Source organism: Alligator mississippiensis, chromosome 1 (genome assembly GCF_030867095.1).
Source record: "Alligator mississippiensis isolate rAllMis1 chromosome 1, rAllMis1, whole genome shotgun sequence".
NCBI lineage: Eukaryota > Metazoa > Chordata > Crocodylia > Alligatoridae > Alligator > Alligator mississippiensis.
The window spans coordinates 384,937,424-384,959,160 of NC_081824.1; the positions used below are offsets into that span (position 1 = coordinate 384,937,424).

At 38.2% G+C, this 21,737-nt stretch overlaps 1 protein-coding gene across 5 annotated transcripts in view; it reads left to right on the forward strand.

Moving 5' to 3' along the window:
- Positions 1–21,737, forward strand: part of RBM26 (RNA binding motif protein 26) — a 94,100-nt gene that overhangs the window by 65,148 nt on the left and 7,215 nt on the right. For 3 of the 5 annotated variants that reach the window (XM_019488609.2, XM_019488608.2, XM_006261902.4), the window contains 2 exons: positions 7,067–7,180; positions 16,066–18,203. In XM_019488609.2, the coding sequence (XP_019344154.1) occupies positions 7,067–7,180; positions 16,066–16,155 (204 nt within the window). In that variant the 3' untranslated portion in view covers positions 16,156–18,203. Of the gene's footprint in view, positions 1–7,066; positions 7,181–16,065; positions 20,959–21,737 lie in introns of those variants that run through there. The other 2 variants (XR_009461702.1, XR_009461762.1) reach the window with 2 other exon arrangements.

The following is a 21,737-nucleotide window of genomic DNA, read 5'->3' on the forward strand; positions in this document are numbered from 1 at the left end:
CCATGAACGTGGCAGGGGGCACCCTGGTCTGCTTGCGGACAGGACTCCCTGCAAGAGCCAGCTTCCAGTGGCAGGATTTTAGCTACACACCGACTATGGAAATAGGAGACTCCTCCCTAACTTGCTTCTACAGCCATACGACTGAGGGCAAGTGAAACAAAGGCATCCGAACCACAGGTCTTCAGGCTTGAGCTTGCATGTAGGAAGCCTGCCAAAGGATTTGGAAGTATCTGAAGCCCCAGGTTCAGGTGGAGGATACTTCCCAGTAGCAGGGTCACATATGGTTCTTGAATGATTCACATGGATTTGGAATTGATTTGGCTGATTTGACTTGGGACATGAAAAATTTTCCTTTAAAAAAAAAAAAAAAAAAAGTTTGCGCACTATAGAGCATGTATTTTATAATCGTGCTCATTACTGGCTGATTTTAATCAAACTTATAGTTGGTTTTCATTACTGAGCACATGCTACTTTTACTGGGAGTTCAAAGATCAGAAGTGTATTTAGTGAGACTTCCTTGTATGTGAATTTAAGATGAGGGGTTTTTCCTCATGCTGATTAGGAAGGAAAATAACCTTATTTTGTGTTTGAGTAAATATAGTATTTTTTCCATTTCTCTGTATTTTACTTTGACATATTGGCAAGTAAATTTATGTCTAGTTAAGATTTGGGTGTAAGATCTAACTTGCCATCACTCACCTCATAGCCTGCCCCTTATTGCAGTGTTTGGAACTTAACCATATGCTGCAGATCTTGTGTACAGAAAGTCTGCCATGTTACAATGACACATCCCCTCTTCCTGACTTCTGGCCCTTCAGCACTTCCTTTTATTGCCCATAAATAGAAATAAGTCCAGAAGTAACAAAGATCTGGCAAACTGATTCATTGCATTTTGCATTGTGTGAAGAAACCCAAGATAAATATTAGTACCATATGCAAGAAAACTTTTGGTGCAGGCTGTATAATACAATGTTAACAGGGATAGGTGGCTCAGGCTAGTCAGGGAGAAATTCACATTCAACCTTAAACAGCATACGCATGTCCTTATTGCCAAACATTTTCAGCTGGCCCCACTTAATATCAGAAGACTTCACAATTTTGAAGTCTTCTGATAAACGGCTCTGTTTCTCTAGTGGCTGGATCAAATCAGTTATCACAATCAGAAGCTAATTTCTTCTTTCTTCAAAAAGAAAATAAGAATAAGAAGAGAAGATGGGGTTCTAAAACATGTAAATTTCCCCCTTTTTTATATTTGGAGGTTAATGAGGGGTTGTCATCTCTGAAGATATCTAGCCTCTTAACTGGTATTCTTTGAATTTTAGCCTACTGAATAATTTCTGAATCCTTGTGCTTCATCATGTTCAAATATATTGGAAGTGCAAGGTAATAATATCCTTAAGGGAGTTGAGATTTTTTGCTTGGATAAAGTACAGTCTAAAAATGTCTGACATGTTGCTATGTAACTCAGTTTTATCCACTTAGGGAAATTAGTAGTACATTTGTCCAGAAGCTTTGCAAAAAAGAATCACTCATGAAGAGACCAGGCCTGAAAAATTTGTATAAAAGTTTGTATAAAAAATCTATACAAAACTTGTCAAAATTGTGTGTGTGTGTGTGTGTGTGTGTGTGTGTGTATATATATATATATATATATATATATATATATATATACACAAACATTAAAAGTTAAAAGCAATTCAGGTGCCTCTTTAAAACAGTTATTGATCTAATAAAAGATATCAGATTTACCCAAAGAACCTTGTCTGTCTTTAAACCAGAAACACTGTGATTGCAAGAATGTTGTAACCCTTAACGTCAACATGATCTGAAAATTTATAGAAATTCCCATGGAGTCAGTGAAATTATCTGAGAGAATTTAAGCTCTGAATGTATTTATTGTTAAGTAATATAGTCTCCCACAGAATTCTCATTAAGGAAATACAGACTAGACAAAAAATATAGTAACATGGGTACATAGTAACATACAAAATGATTGGATCATTGTGCTCAGCAAGTTGTTCAAAATGGCTTAATGTCTAGCTGGGAGGAAGTATCAAGAGGAGTTGCCCAGGGGTCTGTCCTGGGTCCACTGTTCTTAATATCTTCATTTGGATTATGGGATTGAGTGCACTCTTAACCAAATTTGCAGAGGACATCATTTTGAGTAGAGTTGCAAACAGTCTGAAGAGTTGGGCTAGGATCCAAAATGACCTGGATAAACTTGAATCTCATCTGATTGATGAGAATTTGGACAAATTCTCAACTAGGACAAGCCCAAAGTCCTGTGGGATGGAATAATTACATGCACAAATACAGACTGGGGAATGACTGCCTAGGCTGCACTGCTGCAGAGAAGCACCTGGGGGGTTACAGAGAACTGTAAGCTGAATATGAGCCAGTAGTGGACTGTTCATCTCTGGTGATGTCTTGCGCAGGGTACTGTGTGTGGGTTTGGGCCCCATACTTCAAGAAGAATGTGGACAGTGTGGAAAGACTCTACCAGAGAGCAACAAAAATGATGAGGGGCCTGGGAAGTATGACTTCTGAGGAAAACCTTAAGACCTAGGGTTATTTAGTCTGCATAAGAAGACTGAGGGAAGATTTAAAACCCATCTGAAGGACCGTTATTGGAACAAGCTACCTAGAGAATTTGTGGACTCTCCATCCCTGGAAGTTTGCAAAAGCAGTTTAGATGGACACTTGATTGGGATGTTTTAATTAGGAATGATTCTGCCTTGAGCAGGGAGCTGGACTAGACCTTGTGAGGTCCCTTCCAGCCCTACTCCCCCCCCCTCTCCAGTTGGGAGCTCTGCTCAGCTGAAAACACCCCTGGCCACATGTTCTATTAGTTGCATGATAGAAAGCAACTACAAAGTTATTTTACACATTCTGTGGAATAACTTTGTAGCTTAGTCCTCTTTTTATCACGCCATTAATTGATTGAATATGTGGCCAGCTGACTACTTAAGGTATGATTAACTGGTTAATAACAGTTTAAGTATAATTTGTAGATGGGGCCTTAGTTCTCCTTTTCTGAGTACTGAGAATTAACTTTTTCTTGAGACTTGGAAATGAGTTCACAGCCCCAATGTCTTATGCTGCCAGGATCAGCGACCATATCTCAGTATCTTAAGAACACCCTCGTATAGAGTTCCTACTCCATGGGCCCTGGGTCCACAGCTTACCTCTTTAGGACTGCATAAGAGAATCAGGGATCCAAACCTTTTTTTTAAGAAAACCCAAAACTTAATCTCTTGTTACTCTGTCTAGATCTGTGTGTTCTCTTCTGCTAGGTAAAATGATGCATACCTGCATGCATTATTCTCTCTGTTTTTTCACAACTTAGTGAGTGGTCTTTGGTCTTAGACCAGAGTCCTCAGAGGAGTCCAGGAATGCTTTCTGTTCTGCACGTGCCCTCTACTGTAACCTGTAGCAGCTGTCTGTCTTGTGTAGCTAGTCTTCTTCCCACAGCAGCTAATCTCCTTCCTTTTGCTATAAAAATACACATATATGACTGCCCTCCTCCACCCCAGATGCTCTTAAGCTTTAGTGTTTATGAGCCAGCTTTAACACCCGATCTTGTTTCTACTTCTTGGGAAATTCTACTGCTCCAAATCTTACCCTGCAGACAGCCTTCAGTTATCCAGTTGTTCTAAAACAGGGGTTGGAAACCTTTTAGGAGTGTTGGACCAAATTAATGGAGCAAACATAAACAACTGCTTACCTCCCCTTTCCCAGCCACTGCCACATTGCTGTCTGGCTTCTGACATCCTGTTTGCATGAGCCCAGTAGAATCACTTGGCTGACCCCCATTCTAAAATACTCCCAGGTTCATGAGAGCCATCAAGATGCAATGCTCTTCCATGGTCCCTGGTCTGTAGAATAAGCAAGATAGCTGCAATAACAAGGACAACTTTACTTAATGAGTCCCAGTATAAAACCTTGTGTTTAGTTGTTTATTAAGTTGACAAACTTAGTGACTGACCCCTTGCAGGTTCGGAGGTGCCTTTTGGTATTGCTGTGTGACTCCATACCCTTTTATTAGCTTATGTGCTCGTATTGCTTGAGCTAAGAATTTCTTGGTGTACGTGTAAACTTCTAGTCTCAGCTGACCCATGTAGTTTCATATGAAGGGATTTTCCATTTTTAGTTTTAAAGCCTTAGGAATGACATACATAAGGTAGCAAAAGCAAGCATTTAGTAAGAAGATTAGGGAATGAGAGAATTAAGGCTTCCCCTAATTTGCCCCTTTTATATGTATGCAGTATGGTAATTTTTAATTACATGATCGTGGCCTCATTGAGTGCACAGATCAGATGGTACTCAAAAATAGAAATGTTGTGAACAAAGCCATTGTCAATAGGATTCATTCTCTTGTTTATTGTAGAAGTTGGAAAGTATACCTTAAAGGGGGGAGTGACTGTATGACGTAAAAAAGGTTAGGTTTGTGATTAAGACCAGTTGCATTATGGGCTCCAAAACTGGATTGTTCCCCCATATGTGCCCGCTATAATGTTTGTGCAGTGCTGAGTGATTTCTTCAGATTTTCACAGCTGAGTCTCTGTGTGTTCTTCTGGTTGCCCTATTTGAGGGAACTAGGGCCTGGTTTGCAGAAGGGTTGACAAGGAAAACCATTATATGACTTTCAGTGGTAAGGAAAGTCAGGTGAAGAATCTTTGAGCATCTAAAGTTTTTATAAAAATGCAAAGTGTTCTCAAGAACAAGGCCACAGAACTTCAAAGTTGGGCTCCAAAATAAATGTACATTTTTGGAAATTTTTACTTCAGACTGTTTCCCTTTTCATTAAATGGAGCTGTGTCCTCTCTTCAGGAAAGTCTTGTGAAAATGAATTCTCAGATACCACAGTGAAGATCACCAAATGCCAACAGGACACTTTCAAAATGTATTTGATACACAATTTAAATTTGTATTAAGGAAGGCACGGGATCACACGTTGTGCAATTCTCATTCATTAAGAGCCATTTTGTGGTCAGTAAACAAGGCAAGGGTCCATGAAAATGTTAATTATGCAACCAGAGTTTTTCCTTATAAACCAGGGGCTGAATTAACACTGAAAGTTTGATTGTGGCATGTCTTGACTTTGAGTACTTGGTTTTTGCAACGTTACTGTTTTTTTTAACCTGCAAAAAATGATGCAAGAGACATGGCAAGTATTATACAAAGTATGTCTGCAATGGTAACTGAATTCATCTGTACATAATTTCACAAATTCTCGTTACTGATGATTTATACAATGAAGTTTTTCTGTAACCATGGGGAAAACTCATTCAACTTAACTACAAAGTAGGAATTGGCTGGGGTTTGGAAATCGTATGGAGGCCATCTCTATACTACAATTTCTTTCAGTAGGGTAATTGTCAGATGTGATCCCTAATCAGTATATGTTGGCAGCAGTTATGTAGGTGCAATTGTGGCCATATAATGTTTGTACTAGGATAGCTGGTTTAGCTTAAAAATGGGTGTCAGACAACTGCTGTTATAAGTCCAAGGTTCAGCTTTATCAGTTTAGCTCCCCCCACATTATACATTTGCCAGTATAATAAACTTCTATGTTCTAAAGTGGTAGAGCACTCTTGAGTGCAGGAATGGCCTATAGCAAGGGTGAGTCTCATACAGATCTCATGAGACGCACACAGATCCTGGGCAGTTCTGTTGCAGCTCCTTTTGAAGAGTAAGGGTGATGCATGTGATGTTGGGACCGGTATATGGGGAACATGAATTTTTGTCACTGAACAGCTTTTAGCCATGTTAAAGTGTTTGGCTGGTGGTAGGTGGTTTGTCCATCCTGAGAGGGAACCTAATTATATAGACATTTCAAGAAATTCACTTCTTTTAATACTTGAAAAATATTCTAATTAGAAAATGTGTGTCATTTACTAGGAAAGCAAATTTTAAGTTTAGTAATTAGCAATAAAAAATGAGACCTGAAGTAGTTACATCATCAGAAAACATTCTTAGAGGCTTGGTTCTGAAGGGAGTGTAGCTAATATTTTACCTTCTCAGATGAGAGAGGCTTAAATTTTATGATGGTGTACATTTTAGCCTGGAAGGGAGAGGAGGATTCCCTACTGTAAAATGTTGCATTTTTATGTAGCAGTAATTTCTTCAAAAGATTACAAGTTGTTTCTGAACCCAAATGTCACGTATAAGTACTTCTAAAAATTCTAGTTGTGTGACATTGTGATGAGACCATGGACGAAAAGCTCCTGCGCTGCATTTTAATAGGCATGGAATCTTTTAAATTTATCATAAATTTATATGTAAAGATTTAAAATCTATACCTGGGGACTTTAATATCACACAATTCATGTTCAGATGTCATTGAACATGTAATTGTTTCTACATTTCACATTATGCTGTACTTTCAGATTGTACTATAAATCTTTTGTGACTGTGACGGTTATTTCGGAATGTTGCTAACGCTGATTTATGCTAGTTCATGTTACTTTAATTTGAACATACTATTTCCAAAGCAGCCACTTAATGCATTGGGTACTTAGAAAGGCATGAATATCCCATAAGTTAAAATTTTTACATTTCAATTACAAAGGCTTTGCAAGAAGCAGAACATTTTCCAGTAGAATAAGTTATAATCGCCAAGTTTAATTTTTTTTACATCAAACCATTTGTATTTGTTGGTTGCCTCCGTTCCTTTAATAAGTTATGTATTAAGCGTTTTTCAGCTTTGTCAATTTTTGAAAGGTGAAACACCGATCAAAATGTTGCTCAAAAGCAGTAATATCAAGTACTGTTATCTACATATTATGATTCATGACTTGCTAAGCTTTTTTTGTTTCATCTGTTAGTTTTTGTGAACTCGCTTGATTATCAGTTCCTAAACTACAAGATAAAAGGTTATATTTAATAAATCTACTTAATTTTTAAGCTGTTTATAATAGTTGGAATCAGCTTATGAAGGCATTGGAAAAAACCCTAGGTTTTCTTCAGGAAAACCTACTGTTCCTGATCAATTACTGAAAATTTTATTTTCCCTTGTAAAGATAATGCTAAGCTAAAATAAGTTTTTTACTTTAACTTGCTTTAGGCTGCTATTCATGGGTCTCGATTCAAAGGACAGGAATTGAAGTTGGCATGGAATAAGCCAGTTACCAATATGTCAGCTGTTGAAGCAGAAGAAGCTGAACCTGAAGAGGAAGAGGTAAGCTTGCGTTCCCTCTGTTTAATATTTTATTTTGATAGTTGAAAGAATTTAGATTTTTCTTAAAAAAAAAAAAAAAAAAATTGTTAATATCTGTGGATTGCACTTTTATTTGAAGCTTATTACTTATGGGCATAAATGGCTGAATGCTACCAACAGCCCATGTCTGCAGGCCGGATCAAATGGCTCCGCAGACTGGATGTGGCTCTCAGGCTATAGGTTGCCAACCCCTGGTTAATAGCAAAATCTAGAAACAGCAGAAAACATTGTTTTCAGGTTGACCTTCGCACATATACCCAAATTTGAGACTGGTGATTAATAAATAATAAATTAACATCTTCAGTTGAGCTCTCCATTCATTAGCAAAGCTGAAGAATGAATGTGAGAGAAGATCCCCCTTCTATTTAAGTAGGTCCTGGCTAAAACTTACACACTGACAATTTTGTAAAAACTAAAATCATTTCTTGGAAGTTTTTAGTTGTGGTTTTTAAAGCACTGCAAAAGAGATCAAATCTGTTGACAGTGTATGTACAGACTGAAGAGGAAGTTGATGTAATTTTACATAAATGTTGATGCTTGTGTGGTGTTGAATTGAGATGCACTATTATTTCCTTAGGACTTATTTGAGTGTGAGATTTTCTTTCCAAAACAGAGAAATAATTTTACTCTTGAAGGCCCTGATTTGAAAAAGATCAATTTGCCAAAAATGGAGTTTTTATTTATTTAAACTGAGCTACACATATATCCATTGTTAAGGCTTTCAAGGAGAAGGTTCACTCTTTTTACAATAATAGAAGGTTTAGACAATCATAGTTTTTAACACCAGTATATATTCAATTTTAAAAACTGTCCAGAGATATTAGTTTATTCTTAGTTGTTTTGCCCATCCCTGAAGGTAAGGGTGATCTTCCTCTGGTTCACAGTACAGCATCTAGCCCATAGACCTCCTGGAATTTAGTATCTATATATACTAAGTGTCTTATATTTAGAAAAAGGTAAGTTTCAGCTTTTCCCATTGTTTTGTGATCTTAGCTTTACTCATCACTTAAATATTTTAATATTTATCATGTATGGGAAAAAAATGGCATTTTTCAGGCAATTAAACACTTGATGTTAACTATTAAAGCTGTTTGGTGATCAACTGATCATGGGATAAGCCCTGTTTTTCCAAAGCATTTGATATTTATTTAAATTTGCATCTCCCTTTTGTATATGAAAATAATGTTTTTCAAGGTACCCTGGTAATTTTAAAATGGATTTTCTGCATAAATCCAAGTTTTTCTCAGCTTTATTTTAAGTTGTGTTTGCCAAAAATGCACAGTGGCAGTTATTTTTCAGGATGTAATTAGGCTAATGCTAACTTCATTCTCAGAATAGTTTAAAATCTAACTTTAATTTTGAACTTTTTTGTTTTACTATCTACAGTGCTAATTTTGCCTTGCACATTGAACATGCTTAATCTTCCCAAACAATTTTGATATTTTGATATTTCTCATTTCTACTCTTTAGTGTTCTGAAGCATCAAAAAACCCCTTTTGAATATTGCCGTTTGAGATTTTCATTTGTGAGTTTCTTATTGAACTCATATTTATTGTGCAGAACTACTACCATGTACACTTTAAAGGTGTAAGGATTAGGAGGGAGGGGTTTCCTCAAGAATGTTTTACTTTTGTAGTGGCCAGTATGTAGCTCACTTTTTAATATTAGTAATAGTCTTTCTCCTGTTCCTAAAGTCTATAGGTAAAAGATTTATAACTGCTAGTAACATTTCCTAATCTTCTATTTAACACTGTATCTATTATTTTGGCAACCTTTCCTCCCAACTCTGTATACTTGCTGTATAATCTCCTTTGTAATTGTAAAATAGTTATATTGCTCTTGATTCCACTTAATTTCATGGTTGTCCTGTTTTTAAATGTTATTCAAGTATTAAATGTACCCACTTGATTCATGTTCTGTGATCTATGAGCTATCTAACTATTGCTGTTGGAGACCTTATTTAGCAATAGACATGTACAAATGCATATTGTGTGTGACATTTTAGGTCTCGTGGGATACAGTATCTTATTTGCTTAGCTATCACTTGATTTTTGTCATTTCCATTAACAAATTAAATCACAGAACCAGCTTCTGTTCTGGATTAGATATTACTTTAATGTTTCTGAGAACCTAATAAGAAATGCTATCTAAAAAAGTATTCAAGGTTGTTTTATTGACATCCCAATTATTTGTAAAGTACAGTCATACATGTCCGGGATCTGTGCCGTCAAGGCTGGATTTCATCTTCTCTGTTTCACAAGACTCATTTGTGTTATAACCAAAGACAACTCTTGGATATTTATGATTTATGCCCATCTAGTTTGAGAGGCCAAACTGCTATTTCTGCAAGTACTCATTACTCAAATGAATGAAATTGTCTAAGTTTTTAGAAAGTCACAGAGGTGAGAAGCTACTGCAGCAGAGAATGTCCACATGTAGGCAAAGTGCTCTGTAAATTAGGACCCTAGCTTACAAGGTTCTTTGGGTAGATGTGATATATTTTATTAGACCAACTAAATAGTTGGAAAAAAAGTCTTTGCAAGTTTTCAGGCACAAGCACCCTTCTTCAGGTATTGTGAGACTCTGCTGTTGTTCTGAGATCTCCAAGGTAGAAAAGAAGCTTAAAAAAAGTGTGACAAGAAGTCTGTAAAAATGTAAATAGGTTTAAGTTGGAAAAACGATGGGTAGAGATGGGAGAGGAAGGAGGGAAAGGTGGGGGGAGAAGAATGCAGGTAGCAAGCTAATTCAGGTACCTGGTGGTTCATGTCAGGCAGGTTGTAATGTCATAAATTCAATATCTGTATTAAGTCCATGATCTTTTGTATCCAGTAGATTTATGAAGTGAAGTTTGTAGGCTCGTCTACAAAAGGTGTTTTGTAAGTTCCTTTTGAGGATTAGAACTAAGAGGTCAGAGAGGGAGTGATTGTACTGTTAGAAGTGTGGGCCCATCCCCCCCCCCTCGTCCCTGCAGGTAATTGGATATTTTTTACTTTGTTGGACTTTTGGTGTGCGTTCATTCTGGTACACAGTTGTTTGGTTGCTCCTACATACTTTCCATTGGGGCATTTGGTGAACTGAATGAGATGTATTTTTTCTGGAGATGCAGGTGTAAGATCCAGGAATGGTCATGGCTCTGTTGTGGGTTGTGGTTATTGTGGGAGTGGTGGAAATTTGTTGGCAGGTTTTGCATTTCTTGTCCTGACATGGTCCGGATCCATTTGGGTTGGTTTGGGTCATAGAAAGTTTGCTTCTGATGATGAGGTTTAGCAAGGTTTGGTGCTTGTTTAAAGGCTAGGATGGGTGGTTCTGGAAAATGTTTCTTTAAGAATTGGGTTGTCTTCTAGTATGGGTTGCAGTTGTTTGAGGATTTTCCATGTAGGTTCCAGGGAAGGATGTTATATCATAAATAATCATGTGCGATTCGTGGGGATTTTCTTTTTGTACTGCAGTAAATCTTCGTGTGGTATCAGGTGGCCCTTTCCAAAGTGCGATCTCTCTGGGGAAATGTCATTATTGGGTGAAAGCTCTTTTGAGATTTGTGTGGTGGTGATCGTGGGTAGTCTCCTCAGTGCAGATGTGGTGCAAGATCTCTGATATCAGCGAGTGATGAGTTCTGCAGTTCTCTGCCTCCATAACTCAACAGTAATCTTTAGACACTGTTAGTTAAATAGAGAAATATGTAATTTAGGTAGTGAAGGGTTGTGTTTGGAACTTGGGAACAGTGGAAGGAAATGGATGATGATCTGTTCTGAAAATATGCTGCTGTCATCTCATGACTCCTCCTAGAGACATTAAGCCTGAAGTGGAGCCCATAAAGAGGGATCAGAAGAAACAAGCAAACATATTTTATAATCTACTAAATTGCCATAGTTATCCTGAAGAGAACAGAGTCCTAGAGACCTGGTAGCTGCTTGTCTAGGAAAAGATGTTCTGGGGCACAGTTGACAAATGGGGGTTGCTCATCTGCTTAGTGACAAGATTCACGAAGCTTCCTTTTAGTTGCAAAGTAAAGTACTTTTTATTAAGAAGCCTAAGGACCAATTCACTATATATAGGTGGTTTGGATTTATACGGTTTAAAACCCTGGTAAATTGTAGAAACTTTCTAAGGATTTCTTAGAAGGCGAATTTGCAGAACATAGATTTTTTTTTTTTTTTCAGAAACTGAATGTGTAGATTAGAAGTTTACTCCCCCCTCCCCACCAATTTTCTGTGTCAGTTCTTAACAGTGTTGGTTTTTTAACTTAATTTAAAGTCTAATCACCCCCCCCCCCCCCCTTCTCCCTGCTGTGGCTATCATAGACTCATAGAGAAGGTGGGATGGAATGGACCTCCAGAGGTCATCTAGTCCAGTCCCCTGCCTGAGGCAGGATCATCCCTGTCCAAATAATCCTATACAAACCATAATCTAAACTCTACATAAGACTCCCCTCAACCCTGACACAACACAGATCTAGCACCCTACCCTGCCACATGTAAAGCAGTGGAACCATGCCCCCTCTACAGAGGAAGGCAAGAACCCCAACAGTTCATACCAGTCTGGCCTTTCTGACCCTAAATATGGCAATCGGTCTGACCCTTGGCGGAGGGGCAAGACCTTCTAGCCAGGAACCTCTGGCCTTGATCCCAGCAGGAGCACTGGAACACCCCAGTCAAAGTCCCCCACCTTGGCTGTAGCTAACACCCAGTGCTTTCTGAAAAAAAAACACTTAAAAACATCCTCAGACATGCAGCAGAAAGCAGTGGAAGTGGGGCAGGGGGAGCAACCAGTAAAGCCCAGTAGCTTTGGAAATGCACATAGTAGAGCATAGGCATAGCTCATCCCTGACCAGTGGATCTCCAACCTCTTCTGGAACACCTCCAAAGATGGAGATTCCACAACATCACTTCTAAAAGTGAAGAAGTTTTTCAGATATTCAATCTAAATGTACTTTGCTGCAACTTCAGGCCATTGGTCCACATCCTGCTCTCTGCAGCAAGAGAGAAAAGGTGCTTTCCTTCTTCTTTATTGCAGCCCTTTAAGTATTTGAAGACTGCTATCATGTTTCCTCATAAGTGCCTTTTCTATGAGCTGAACATGCCTAGCTCCTTCAGCCTCTCCTCATATGACTTGCCTTTCAAGCCCTTGATCATCTTTGTTGCTCACCTTTGGACCTTAACTTCTCCACATCCTTTTTTTAAAATGTGGAGCCCAGAACTGCACACAGTACTCCAGATGACTATCACCTCCTGTGTCTTGCACCTAATGCTTCTGTTGATTCATCCTGTAACTTCATTTTATGTGGGTACATCACACTGTTGATGCATATTGAGTCTATGAGCTACCAAGACTCCAAAGTTGTTTTCCACAGTGCTGCCATCCATCTAGGTGTCACCCATTTTGTATTTGTGATTTTGATTATTCCTCCTGAGGTGTAGCACCTTACAGTTATCCTCCTTGAATTTCATCCTGTTAGCTGTAGCCCAACCTACTAATTTGTCAGGATCCTTCTGAATTACGATCCCATCCTCCAGTGTGTTCATAATCCTTCCAAGGTTTGTGTTATCTGCAGATTTGCTCAAGAAGCTTTCTGTGGCAACATCCAAATCGTTAACAACACCACCAGGCTCAGGACAGACCTCTGTGGGAGTTCACTTGAAACCTCCTGCCGTTCCGAAATAGACCAGCTAATAATTACCCAGCGCTTGCCAGTCCAGTCCAGATGCATTATATCTACAGAATTCCCTTCATCCACCAAGTAATTACTTTGTTAAAGATGGGGATCAGGTTTATTTTACAAGATTTGTTTTTCATAAACCCATGCTGGCTGCTTGTGATCAGTCTTTCCTCCTCTAGTTTGTTTCATAGTTGGTAGGGTTGGAAGGGACCTAATCAGATCATCAAATCCGACCCCCTGCCATGGGCAAGAAAGAATGCCGGGGTCAAACAACTCCGGCTAGGTGACTGTCTAGCCTCCTTTTGAAGACTTCCAGGGTAAGAGCGTGCACCACTTCCCTTGGAAGTTGGTTCCTGCCCCTAGCCACCTTGACTGTGAAGTAGTGCCTCCTGATGTCTAGCCTGAATCTACTCTCAGTCAACTTATGGCCATTGTTCCTTATTACTCCAAGTAGTGCTCAGGGGAACAGGGACTCTCCCATTGCCTGCTGGTCCCCCTTGGCAAGTTTATAGATGGCCACCAGATGCCCTCTCAGCCTTCTGTTGAGGAGGCTGAACAGGTTCAGGTCCTGTAGCCTCTCCTCATAGGGCCTGCCCTGCTGCCCTGATCATGCGAGTGGCCTTCCTTTGGACCCTCTCGATGCTGTCCACATCCCTCCTGAAGTGTGGTGCCTAGAACTAGACACAGTACTCCAACTGCATCCTGACCAGTGTCACATAGAGGGGGAGGATCACCTTGGACCTGCTCGTGATGCATCTGTGGATGCATGACAAGATGCGATTAGCCTTCCTGACCGCGTCCCCACATTGGTGGCCCATGTTCATCTGGGAATTAATAATGGCTCCAAGATCCTTTTCTGCCTCTGCACTGACAAGAAGGGAGTTCCCCAGCCTGTAGGTATGCTGCTGGTTCTTCCCCCTCAGGTGCAGTACCCTGTACTTGTCAGTGTTGAAGCCCATCCTATTCTCATCTGCCCACCTCTGTAACCTGTCCAGATCTAGTTGCTTGCAAATGGCCTCCTTTAGGATATACTCCAGTAAATTCCCTTGTATTGAGGTGAGACTAACTGGTCTGTAGTTCCTTGGATCCTCCTTTTTGCCTTTTTTTTTTAATTTATTTTGTTTTTAAGTGGGGCGCTATGCTGGCCCTTTTCTAGTGCTCTGGGGCCTGGCCCATCTCTGACAACTTCATGAAAACCTTTGCTCCAAGATATCCTCTGCCAGTTCCTTCAGGACCCTGGGATAAAGCTCATCTGGCCCTGCTGATTTAAATTAATTCAGAACCAACAAAAGCTCTGTCTCTCTTGCTGTCTTTTCCCTCAGATTGTTCCCTTCTTTACCTAGGTAATCCTTATTAAGTGTCTGGCAGAAGCTTAATTGTTTTGTGAAGACTGAGGTTCCATCTTTGGTTAGAAGTTCCCCCTGGCTTATTAACAGAGGACTCACAAGCTTCCTTGGTCCTTCTTTTCTGGCCAGCATACTTATAGAACCTCTTCTTGTCCTTGACCTCCTTTGCCAAGTGCAGTTTGGTTTTTTCTTTGCTTTCCTGATTTTTGTCGCTTTGGGCTCTTGCTATTTCCTGGGCTGCTTTCTTGATGACCTGCCCATTCTTCCATTGTCTGTATGCGTTTCTTTTGCATTTGAGGAATTTTAGAAGCTCCTTGGGCAGCCACTTAGATCTCTTGCCATTTTTCTTGTGCTTCCATTGTATCAGCCTTTTGTTAACATGACTCTTGTGAGAGGATTGTACAAACAAATCTAAGGATTCACTGCTGTCGTATGCTTGCTAAAATCTTTGAACTATCTGTTGAAATATTTTTTTTATGAAATGTTGTGCAGTCTTTTGTTGATTCTAATCTCTCCCCCTCCCCCCACTGGCCAGAGCTACATCTTTAGTTTTGCCAGTTGTTCTTATTATTTTGATTTTGCTCTGTTTATGTGTAGGTAATTCAAGTGCATATATATATTTTTTCCCTTTTAACTATACAGGTCCACGTTGCCCTTTTATCCTGTTTACATAATCAGGTAGAGTTAATGTATATTCTCTACAACTGAACAAGTCCTCTCTATCCTTCAGTATATTCCCATGCATAATGGATTTCCAATCGGAGTTCCTCAGAGCATTTTGTATTCCGTAAATGTCAGCTTTTCCCTTTGAGGACACTTTTGTATTGTTTCTAGTATATACTCTTGTGAGTATTTGTAATACAGTAGCATAAGCACTAGATCTTAGATGGACCAGGTCAAGAGTAATGTTTCAATGAATGGAGTTGTGAACAAATTACCTGAAAGCAATCCTAAACAACATTTCATCTACATTTTGTAACTGCTGTAATTCCAGCTATATTAGAAAACTTTCATTTTGCCAAAATCAACCTTTTTAACATCAGACGTGCATTTATTATAACATGAAATCTACCTGAATGCCATAGTAATTCCTGTGCACACATAGTTCATCCATTTGTGTGCAAGTGCATGTATGTGTGTACAAATGGGCACATACTTGTGCATGTACATGCCCTCTAAATGGAGAAGTAGAATTATCTGGAGAATAAGGAATAGAAGAGATGATCTTGTGATGAATCTAAGCGGAAAAGGTGATGTAAGTGTTTTATTTTCTCTTGTTGAATTTTTATGTAATGTTGGGCTCTATTTAGACAAGCAATGACTTTCTTTTGGAGGTAGGCAAAATAACTATTGCTTGTATAGTTTCAGTGTCAAACTTAATGGTAAATTTCCAGATGAAGCATATCTGGTTTTAGGTATTGGTTTGAGGTTAGAGTAGCTTAAGTTCCTCTGGATGTAAAGGCAAAAAGTGTCTATGATCATATGAGTAATAGATTACTTTCCATTTTAGTGTCTTAGGATTGATGGCAATTAAATTTTGAACACGTATAACGTATTGAAGAGCCAGAAGAAAGCATAAGATGTACACCTTCTGTTCCTTATTGTCCTTTTTTTGTTGTTTTAAAGAATAAAATTAAATTATTGTTTTTAAAGAAAATGACATTTTTAAGAAATTATATTTATTTATGACATACTAGCAATTTCAAATACTTGTTTCTATTTCATTTTTAAGAAAGTTTGCTCCTGTATATGATGTTTTTAACTCTGTTTACCAAAAAAATATTTTTTATTTTAATATGTTCTCTGACTTCTCAGCAGGAACCTATCAGATCTTTCTTTTAAAGTTTCAGGAAGAATCTTTGGTAGATGACTCTCTGCTTCAAGATGATGATGAAGAGGAAGAGGATAATGAATCTCGTTCATGGAGAAGATGATTCAACTGATCATTGAAAATGCTAGAACTGTACCTGTATTGCATTAGTATTACCTAATGTACTTTTGCATATTTGTATTAAAGGGTTTTTGGTAAATGTGATGAAGTTGGATTTAAGAAATAGATGAAAAAGCAGCTGATTGAGTATTTTGAGAGAGTGATGTTTTACATTTCAGTAAACAATTGCTAAAGACATCATATTAGGAACATTATGCAATGTTTTTATTACATACTTCTACTGAAAGTTACAGAATTCTTTGGGTTCTTTGTAATTTAATGAATTGGTCAAAACACAGATGACCAAGGGTTGTTATAACATAGATGATTTTTGTTCTATTCCAGATATGGAATGAAAATTTGCATTTAAAATCTTTGTGAATGTTTTCAGAAATGAATAGATAACAGTACTAAACTGAAGTCTCTAAAGTTATGTACTCATAATATTGCATAGTAGTATGCTTAGGCTTTACTATGTACTAGCCTTTTGTTGGATTTGTGTACGTATTTTACGTATGGGTTTTAATGATACAGTGTATGACTGCTTTGCATATAAGTCGTATGACTTTAAGATGTTTAAAAAAAATAAAGAAATGGAATGGTCTTAAAAAAAAAAAAAGAAAAAAAAAGAAAAAAAGCAATAACCAAAAAAGCTAAGACAACAGTCCTTGATAATGGAAAAAAATTAAAAAAAGAAAAAACAGAAAAAAAAAAGAAAGACCATTCCAAATGGAAACCCCCACCCCCATATTCACAAAAGGAGCTATAATCACTGTCTTTTTACATCATCATAATATTGAAAGCATAAAAAAGGTAACTTGACATAATGTGAAGTCTCATATTTAAGTGTACTTTAATGTATGGCTTTGCACCATGAAAGCCTTTGAAACGTTTTTAAAGCTTTAAAACTGATGATCTAATTTATTATCAAGCAATTCCAAATAACGTTTCATGAATAAGAAAAGCCTTCTGTATGCTTACAATATGGACCTGTAGAAGAAAACTTGATCCCATGAAGAACTATGTAATAAAAGAAATGTAATACAGCATACTTTAAGAAAAGTGCAAAATTTGGTAGGTATTAGTCTGAAGAGCTTTTGAGCATATACATTAATGTTTCCTTTGTCCTTTTTAAAAAAAAAGATTTTTTCCACTTTAAACCAAGGTTGGCAGGTGATCGGTCTATACCATGGTCTGTTTGTTTAGTTTCTTTTTAAAATGTATAAAGCTATGGGATACTAATAGAATTGAGATTTTTGTAGAAACACTGCAATTTTTCACAGGGCAGTTTTGTTTTAATATATTCTGCAGTTTCTCGCCTTCTTTAAAAGGAAGAATGCTTAAAGCTTAGTCCTTTTGAAATAAGGGACATCCTGCACCCAAAAGAATGGGTTCCATGTTTCTTGAATTGGCATATAGTCTCCTTTCCACAACTTTTTGTGCTGGGGAAAGTCACCTGTCAGCTATTGGAATTCTTCTGCATCCATTGACTTATAAATAAGCATAGTATAGTATAAATCCTCTACATTGCTTATCTGATAGGTGTGGAGATTATGGTTTTTGTCTATCGTATCTTCATTATGTTCTTAATAATTTCTTTGAAGGCAAATTACCACCCAATAGGTCCATTCTTTGAAACATAATTATTTCACTCAGGGATTTTTTTATTTACATGAACAGTGAAAGGAGAGTGAAACTCCATGTCATCCTTTAGGTGAGGAGTTCCCAGGTAGATTTCTTGTTCTGTGATCTTTTTTGCTGATAGCCTTGGATACCAAATCTTTTCTTAGCTATCTATTATGCACACCATGTTTGCAAAAGTGTGCTTGTAGGTTTTTTTTTACACAACTTAACATTACATGGAAATTCCACAGTTGACTGCCAGACTTGTAATTTTTTTAAACATGCTGTGAAGACTTGTACTGTATTTGGGAAAACTATGACTTTTTTACACTAATTTCAGGCAAAATAAAATATTTTAAGAAGTTTTTTTAATCCGGTACTCCAAATGAGCTACTTTGGTTCATTGAATAAATACACGCATTTTAACTCTTCTGTTTTTAATAGTTTTAGTATTTTCGTCAGGGCAATAGTCAGTCCTAGAGACTGAAGTTTGTGGGCTTTTTTTTTTTTCCACCCCATGGAACACTTATCACAGGCCCAAGGACTGACATGCTTCTCTAGATATAGTTCTTTTGTATATTTCATTTAATATGTATTCTAATTGAATGCCAACCCAGTACAAGTTAGTGATATGTCCAAAGAGTGAAATCAGTAGGTCATTTCAGGTATTCTCAACTTAAATTTTTCACTTGATTTAACTTCAAAATAGGGGCATAGCCAAATTATGATCACCTGAGTCATCTGGTTTTCCTGTGACAAACTTCTTAGAATTATTTCTTTCTAAAGTCGGATAAAATGGAAGAATTGTCGCTGAAATATATTTTCTGTACTGCTGTTCTTGCCACGTTGCTTTCAGTTATTGAAGGACAGACTCCAGAATCAGGTGGTATGGCTCACTGTTGGAAACAAACCCACTCATTTTGTTTCCAACCATAGTGGCATTGTTTGTGGTAGGTAGTTTTCAGAGGCCTCCCAATATGATTAAGTGCTATTCTACATAGGAGTTGTTCTTGCTAGTCTAAATTGATTCCCATTTATTCCCGTGTCCTTTTGGGCCCTAGTAGACTTTACATTTTATCACAATTAATGTGTTAATTGCACAGTAATTCAGGATATGCCTTATGTCCAGCCAATTCATGCCATGATAAAGTGGCAAATCATTTTGGGCATTTATACATGTGTTCTGGGAGTGGAGAGAGGGGAGGGCGCTTTAATTAGAGCAGATCTGAAAGCCGCTCTAATTACAGCCCCCGAAAATCATGTGCATCGAACAAGCTTTAGTTAAAGTGCCCAAGCTGCCACTTAGTGCGGGGAAGCTAATACACATTATGCTGGAGTCTGCTCTTACGCGCTGTAATTATAGTGCATCAGAACATCCTCACTGGACGTGTATAAGCGCCAATTAATTTTAAATGTGGGACATATTTGTCACTGGTTTGCATCACACTTTAATTTGAACATGTGCCATATTTGGCACTGGGCTGCATTGTGTGTGGTTTTAGGTCCCAGTATGTGGGCAGCACAGAACACGTGCCAGCAAGCTGTAAATCACTCTGCAGCTTAATTGCAGGGCTAAACTTGGACTCGGAGAGCCCATCAGTTGATGCACTCCCTGTGTGCTGGCACCTGAAACCACACAGTGCAGCCCAATGCTGAGCAGTACTGCTTGACTTTCCATTTGTCAGCCAGCAAATTGAAACAGTGACATGAGAAGTGTAGCAGTGGGGATCCATCTTGATTCCTAGCTTCTAGCACCCAGTCTTGTGATTGAGATCCAACTGATCCTTATCTCAGATCCCAGTTACAGGACTAAATTAATGTGTACCAGTACCCTTTAAAAACTGCCCTTTTAATTTATTTATTTTTGCACCCTATTGCTTGGTCTAGCCTAGTGTGTGTGTGCGCCTTTTTCCTTGCTTCATCTTATTCTGTAGCAGCAGTTAGTTCTCTGTGCCTTGTCACAGCCTGCCTTGGTCAGAAAGCCTGCCATGACATTTACTTTTTGGAGCAATTTTCTATTCTAAACAATGAACCATGCATTCTGCAACTTTTGATTCCCTCCTTAGCATGTGTTGTTGCTCAGCTAAATTGCTCTTTTTTTCTAACAGTTGCGCAAATGGAGTTTGCTAGGCTTGAACATTAAGAAGGATGGCCATCTTGTGTTTTTTTGGTTTGTTTTTCCCCAGAAAACCGTTCCAAATTTCTAAAGGAAGAAAGGTAAATCTTTTAAGATGCTGTTTTCTGTTCTGGGTTGAAGGGCTTGAATCAGAAAAATCCAAATATGTTGTTCACTGAAATGTTGAGTTAAAACTAAAATAGTGGAAAAAGCTGTTGAGTGATGTATAGAGAAAAGCATGACAGTTGAAATGTTTCTTTTTCATGGAAGCTGATATAAATACCTCTAGTTAATATTTTCCTTTTAAATAGCACTTTAGGCTTGTGAATATTTTTCTCCCTGAAAATCCCATTTTACAGTCGTCTTCCACCAAAGAAAGTAAAGTCCATTTGAGGAAATCTCAAAGGTGTAATGAAATGAAATGCAAAACAACCATGATTCAATCCATGAGGGGTTTTTGTCATTATGGCCAGTTGAAAACTTTCAGTTGCATAATGACCACCTGTTATTTAAGTCCCAAGTTTTCTGTTCATCAAACCTTGACTAATATATTACTTTAATAAAGTATTTGCCTTTTTTCAGGAGCAAACTGGTCTAAACATGGGCAAAATAAATTCTTCTGAAGTGGAGCCGGCTGGATGGGAATGTAGGTGCTCTTTAAACGGGTGGGGAAAAAAAAGAAAGGAAAATAAAGAGAAGAAATTGCCCTGTCTCATTAGTTCCATAGTTTCTGCACCTGACTCCAACCAGATGATCAAATAATGCACTGAATTAAATTGCTACATGAAAATTGTAGCACCCAGAAAAAGGTAATGTAAAATGAACAATAGATAAGTGAGCATATTTATTTTATTATTGAAAAATTGAGAAAAATTGTCAGATAACATATTTTGATTTCTTTTTGGTATTTAAACATACTTCAAACAGTTTAAAGAATATATTACTCATCTAGGAGCATCCCTACAAACTGAAACCTACTGTGTATAGTATGAGACAAAGGTATGGAAGCATTCTTGCACAGAGCTGCCAGCGTGCTTAACACTTGAAGCCACATCTTGAAACGCAAAGGTAGCTTAATCTTCATGACTTGGCTTTTGCAGTTATAGTAAAGAAGCTAAATCAGGATTATTGTCAGGTAGAATAGTCCAGAAGGACATCAACTGCATACTTATTTTAATCCTTTTATCCACCCCTGGCTTGAAAAGAAGCAAGATTCTTTGTCTTATTACTAAGGACCTGTCATTTAGGATGACTGCCCCCCGATTTTTGCGGTCCAAAAGCGGCACCGATAACAATTTTTGTGATCTGTCAGTCTCGGGGGAGGGATGGGACTTTCAGGGCCCCTCAGTGGGGGATGGGGGGTAGGAAGGGACCTGCCACTCTCTGCTGCCAGCATCTGGCCCCCCCTTTCCTCACCTTCCCCTCATGCTTCAGGACGTTGGGGCTTCCCACCCTTTTCTGTTTATAACTCTCCCCCCCCCCCCCCCCCCCCCCCCGCTTGCTGGCTGTTTTCATGGTTTTTTGCGGTCCCCATGTTTTTTTTTTTCATGGGGGAACTACTGATTTTACAGTTTCCACAGAACTTGTGAAATTGTGATTTCACTAGGTCCCTACATACTAGAATTTCCAAAGCCTTCAGATCCCATTAAATGTCTTAAAATATACCAAAGATCCTTGATTGTTGCTTAGTTAGCCCACTAGCCTCACTTGGTGTTATTGGCTGAGATTTTCTTCAGATTAGGCCAAAGACCTAAGTTTCTATCCATATACCTCATTTACTTTTCCAGACTTGTGCAGACACGTTGTTTTTTTTCTACCTTTTTACCATTAGATATGATGCTTAGTGG